The 5,398-nt window shown below is 38.5% G+C and overlaps 1 protein-coding gene across 1 annotated transcript; it reads left to right on the top strand.

Annotated features, from left to right (window-relative positions):
• Positions 1–1,143: 1,143 nt before the first annotated feature.
• On the top strand, positions 1,144–5,398 carry LOC125813211 (homeobox-leucine zipper protein ROC5-like). The gene is made up of 9 exons (XM_049492689.1): positions 1,144–1,323; positions 1,405–1,625; positions 1,696–1,813; positions 1,900–2,586; positions 2,831–2,932; positions 3,024–3,233; positions 4,301–4,472; positions 4,552–4,913; positions 5,021–5,398. The coding sequence occupies exons 1-9, from the start codon at positions 1,144–1,146 to the stop codon at positions 5,396–5,398; spliced, it is 2,430 nt and encodes an 809-aa protein (XP_049348646.1).

The raw sequence follows: 5,398 nt of genomic DNA, 5'->3' as shown, positions 1-5,398 counted from the left end.
CCCCTAAACCCCCTACCCCAACCTCACATTGTCATTTTCACCCTAGCAGTAGCCGTACATATCCACTATATATATATTCTCTATTGCTTTTCCTTTTTCATTTTACTGTTCGAAAATTAAGAAAAAAAGCAATTGTAAGTAATACTAGAACTTGTTTTTGTTAATTTTGAATGATTAATGATGTTTCCTTTGTGATTTTAATTTGATATATACATTTGTTTTTTGTTTTGTTTATTGAAAGGGTAATCGATCGAGACGTGGAACAAATCAATTTGTATTGACTAGCGTGCGTTACTCTCTGGTAAGTCAGCTCTTAATCTGCTAATCACTAATCAGTAATCAGTAATCACCATTTTTCATTTTAATTAAACTTCCATTAATTTAATTAATTAATTAATCTACTTTTGGATCCCAAAATGAGCATCTGGAGTTATGGACTATTCTGGAACTGTGTTTTTGTGTGTGGATTTTCAATAGGTCCACACAGAATCTGAAGCTTTTTTCTATTTTACTTTATACACAGAAAAAATAATATTCTAAAGTCTTTTTTAACTTTTATGCACTTTTTTGTTGATGGAAGAGTCAACAGAGACTTTTTTTTTTTCTTCTGATTTGTTGGTTTCTTGCAGTTTTTTTTGTAAGGTAATGAAAAGTCCACTTTTTTTTTAAGTTTCTTTTATCATCACTTTTTCTTGTATATATACTGGTTTATTTATCCCCATTTATAAAACCTTTCATTTTCTTCTTTTATGGTAGTGATCCCACTGTTTTTACAATGACAGCTATAAGCAGTCAAAACCCATATCTCTTTGATTGAATGAATGAAATACTCTTCTTAGGGTTTCCTTTTTATTGTTTTGGCCAACCCATTTTTTTCTCTTTCTCATTTGCTTAAAGAGAGGAGTTAGAGGGGAAGGTGCAATAAGGGTTCTTGGTTGTCTTATACCAACCCCCTTTGCTTCTTCTTTAATTTTGTGGGTTTGGGTTGTTGAGTTTTATGTTCATCACTAATCTTGGACTAACAAAAAATACTTTTTTGTGGGTGTATAAATATTAAAAGTGTCTTGGGAGTTTTGATGGGAAAGTTGGGATCTTGAAAGTGATTGAAAAGAGTCTTTTTGAGATTAAAGTTTTGATTTTTTGATGAGTTTTGGAGGTTTTATTGGAAGTAGTAGTGGAGGAAACGGTGGTTCTGGGGTTTCAAGATTGGTGGGTGATAGTTCATACGAAGCCATGCCTACTGCTACTATGGCTCAGTCACAGCTTATCACATCATCTTTATCTCATTCAATGTTTAACTCTTCACCGTTATCTCTTGCTCTTGTAGGCCTCCTTTAAATTAGTACTTTTTTTTTTTTTTGTTTTTGTTGGTTGGGAATTGGGATTAATAGTGGAATTTTTCAGAAACCGAAAATGGAAGGTGCTGGTGATTTGAGTTTTGATGCTGCTGCTGTAATGGGAAGGAACTCCAGAGATGATGAGTACGAGAGCAGGTCTGGGACTGGGAGTGACAATTTGGATGGTGTTGGATCGGGCGATGAAATGGAAACTCACATTGGTAGCTCATCGAAATCGGCAAAGAAGTACCATAGGCATACTCCATACCAAATTCAAGAGCTTGAGGCGTAGGTGTTAAACCACTTTATGTTTATAGTTTGTTTGTGAATTTTTTATTTATCTGTCTTGTGCTGACAGTTGCTTTAAGGAGAATCCACACCCCGATGAGAAAGCAAGGCTGGAACTTGGTAAGAGATTGACATTGGAAAGCAGGCAGGTTAAGTTTTGGTTCCAGAACAGGAGAACCCAAATGAAGGTAAATGACAACACATTCACATTATTTTCTTGTGTGAAATTTGTTTCATTGTGTGAATGTATAAGTGAAAACCTACATTGTTTCAGACCCAGATGGAACGTCATGAAAATTCAATGTTGAAGCAAGAGAATGATAAGCTTCGTATTGAGAACATAGCGATGAAGGACGCGATGAGAAGTCCAGCTTGCCCACATTGTGGTGGTCAGGCAATTCTTGGTGAGATACACATTGAAGAGCATCATTTGAAGATTGAGAATGCTCGACTGAGAGATGAATACAATAGGATCTGTGTCGTGGCAAACAAGTTTCTGGGTAGGCCGTCGGAATCTTTCCATGGTCCTATGTCAGCTGGAATGGCTAATTCAGGTTTGGAACTTGCTGTGGGAAGAAACGGCTATGGTGCTATGAATTCTGTTGACACTGCATTGCCAATGGGACTTAATTTTGGCAATAACTTCTCAAGTGCTTTACCAGCAATTTCACCTAGGCCCACCCTGAGCATGGCTGGTGTAGGTGTATCCTGTGATAAGAACATGTTAATGGAGCTTGTTTTTGCTTCCATGAATGAGCTGATTAAGCTGGCTGATATCGGTGCTCCTCTGTGGCTTAGAAACTTTGATGGAAGTGCGGAAGAATTGAACCTTGAGGAGTATGCAAGGTCTTTTCCTCCATGTATTGGCAGGAAACCTGCCCACTTCTCAGCAGAAGCAACCAAGGCAACTGGTACTGTGATGATGAACAGTCTGGCCTTGGTTGAGAGTCTGACGGACACAGTAGGTTCCTTCATCCTGAAACCTGTAGTTGAGATTTTGATTTCTTTGAACCATTGCTGAATGTGAAAATGTTTCTCCAATTTGCTTCTTGACATATGATTTTCTTTTTTATTCAAGGGGTGTTGCATTAATGGCTGCATGTTCTTTTGATTAAAATAACTTTTAACTTTCAAGTTGAGGAAAAAAGCATTTTGTTGGCTTTTGTTCTTGCTTTCCATGTAACATGTAACTTCTACTTATGCAGAGTCGATGGATGGATATATTTTCATGCATTGTTGGCAGAACCTCTACAATTAATGTGATCTCCAACAGCTCAGGTGGAAGCAAGGATGGCAATTTGCATTTGGTACGCTTTTGTTATTTTGGTGGGAGTCACCCATCCTAAGTTACTTTTCTTGCCTGTCCTGCAATAGAGGTCTGAAAATATTGTTTTGCAGATTCAAGCTGAGTTCCAAGTTCTGTCTGCTTTAGTTCCTGTCCGTAGAGTAAAGTATCTACGCTTCTGCAAGCAACATGCTGAAGGTGTCTGGGTGGTGGTGGATGTGTCTATTGATGCTATCCAGGAAGGTTCAATACCGCTTGATGGAAATTGCAGGAGGCTCCCTTCCGGATGTATCGTGCAAGACTTGCCCAATGGGTGCTCCAAGGTAACTAGTCCATTTATGTTTTTCCATTTAGTATTCCATGCAGTGCTCAATAAGTTGCTGAAATTTACCCAGCTAATTGTTCAATGTAGATTTTTTTTCTTGTTGGTTTGTGTGTTTGTATGTTCTTAATGAAGGTTTCTCTTGTCATTTTGCTCACATAGTTTTTTTTATGCACTTCATACTATTTGGTTTTGGTGTGTTGATTCTCTTGACCTTTGCTTCTGAAATATATTTTATCCTCAGCATCTTTTGGAAGTGCTGTCAGTAAAATAATCTGACAGTTGTAGCCTAAGAATCTGAACCTTCTATTGTTATTTTATTCTGTAGATGCTTCTGTATGTTTATTTATGTTATCATCAAATTCAAGGCTAGATTTTTTCATATTTGCTTGGTTAGGCTTCTGTCAGATTAGAAAATTAGTTAATCGAGGATATCAAACTTACAGTATTGCAAGATGCCTCAACTCCTTTTTCTGTGTCTTGAACTTTTAAATTTATGATCATTGTGTGAAGGCAAAGCCTCGGTAGTTTCATCTTAACTGTATAAGCAATATAGTGTGATGCTTCTGTACAACACCCTTGCACATGCTTGTGAAACTGTGCTTGCATGGTGTGTACTTGATACCACTTGTGTTGTTTGACCTCAATATAGACTTCTATTGTACTCAACCAATCTAGAAATTCAAAAGTGATCTTATTTGTGTAAATAGTAATTTCGTTTAACTTATCCTCTTATATTCTATTCTTCATTTTCTTGCAAAATCACAACTTTTCACATTTTGCACCGAGTTTCCTCTTTTGCATCCTATCTTTTTGAGTGATTATAAACAAGTAACTCTAATCATTTCCTTGCATCCTATCTTTTTATTCCGGAATTCCAACTTTGCGTAAACTAAAGATACTGGATACACAGATTGATCTATGCTCTTTTGAAGCATATAATCCTTTAATTGTCTTGAGTTGCTGGTTAAGTTGCCTCCATGCAGACCAATTGATGTCAAAGCTTATCTTAATCTACTCAATTTCTGTGTACAAAACTGCTAGCAAAATTTTGACGGAAAATTTCAGGTTATTTGGATTGAGCACACGGAATATGATGAGAGTATCACCCACAATTACTACCGCCCATACATCAGGTCTGGCCTGGGGTTTGGTGCCCAACGGTGGATTGCCACCCTACAAAGGCAATGCGAGTTCTTGGCAATCATGTCTTCTGCTGTGCCCAGTGGTGATAATTCAGGTATCACATCATATTGTTCATTTGACACTCTCCAACTTTGAAATGATAATGGATTCTTATCAAGTTTAATTATTGGCAGTGGTTAGTTCCAGTGGACGGAGAAGTATTGCAGTGCTGGCTCGACGCGTGACTCGCAGCTTTTGCGTTGGGGTTTGTGCGACCTATTACGACTGGGAATCAATCCAATCAGGGACTGCAGAGGAGAGTAAGTTGATTATGAGGAAGGGCGTTGGTGAACCTGGTGACCCTAATGGTATGGTGTTGAGTGCCAGCAGGAGCCTCTGGCTGCCGGTAACACATCAACGTTTGTTTGACTTCCTGCGAAATGAACAGACAAGAAGTCAATGGGATGTCTTGTCCCAGGGTGGTTCCGTGCACCCAATAGTCCACATTGGCAAGGGTCAGGATCTTGGCAATAGCATCACTCTGTTTCGTACTACTGTAAGTGAAACTGGTGTGGGCTTTTAGAAATTTGGTACAAAACCCCACACAAATTAGTATTAACCATTGATTGAAATTGTGAATAACTGTTTTGGCTTGACTTGCAGGTGGCTAACAGTGATGGTAGCCAAAACAGTATGTTGACCTTGCAAGAGTCGTGCACAGATGTATCCGGTTCAATCATAGCATATACACCACTTAATAGTGGAGACATGAATGTTGTGATGAGTGGTGGAGATTCCTCCTGCGTGACATTCCTTCCATCTGGATTTGCAATCATTCCAGATTGTTATGATGAGAATTCGAATGGGGTAGCAGCACTCGAGAATGGTGGTAAGATTAATGGGTGTCTATTGACCATGGGATTCCAGATACTAATGACTAACCCGCCTACAGGAACTCTCACTATGGATTCGGTGAACACTGTGAACTCCCTCATCACCCGTACAGTGCAAAACATCAAAGTTGCTTTCCAGTGCAATTAA

This window comes from Solanum verrucosum, unplaced genomic scaffold (assembly GCF_900185275.1).
Source record: "Solanum verrucosum unplaced genomic scaffold, falcon-dt-bn FXZP01000189.1, whole genome shotgun sequence".
NCBI lineage: Eukaryota > Viridiplantae > Streptophyta > Magnoliopsida > Solanales > Solanaceae > Solanum > Solanum verrucosum.
This window is presented reverse-complemented; position numbering and strand designations above follow the sequence as displayed.

What these genes read in the sequence shown, in the direction of transcription:
- LOC125813211 (XM_049492689.1), top strand. Translation starts at nt 1,144, where the DNA reads ATGAGTTTTGGAGGTTTTATTGGAAGTAGTAGTGGAGGAAACGGTGGT. An exon ending in AGGATGGCAATTTGCATTTG is followed by an intron (nt 2,933 to 3,023) that starts GTACGCTTTTGT and finishes ATTGTTTTGCAG; the next exon opens with ATTCAAGCTGAGTTCCAAGT. An exon ending in TGCCCAATGGGTGCTCCAAG is followed by an intron (nt 3,234 to 4,300) that starts GTAACTAGTCCA and finishes GGAAAATTTCAG; the next exon opens with GTTATTTGGATTGAGCACAC.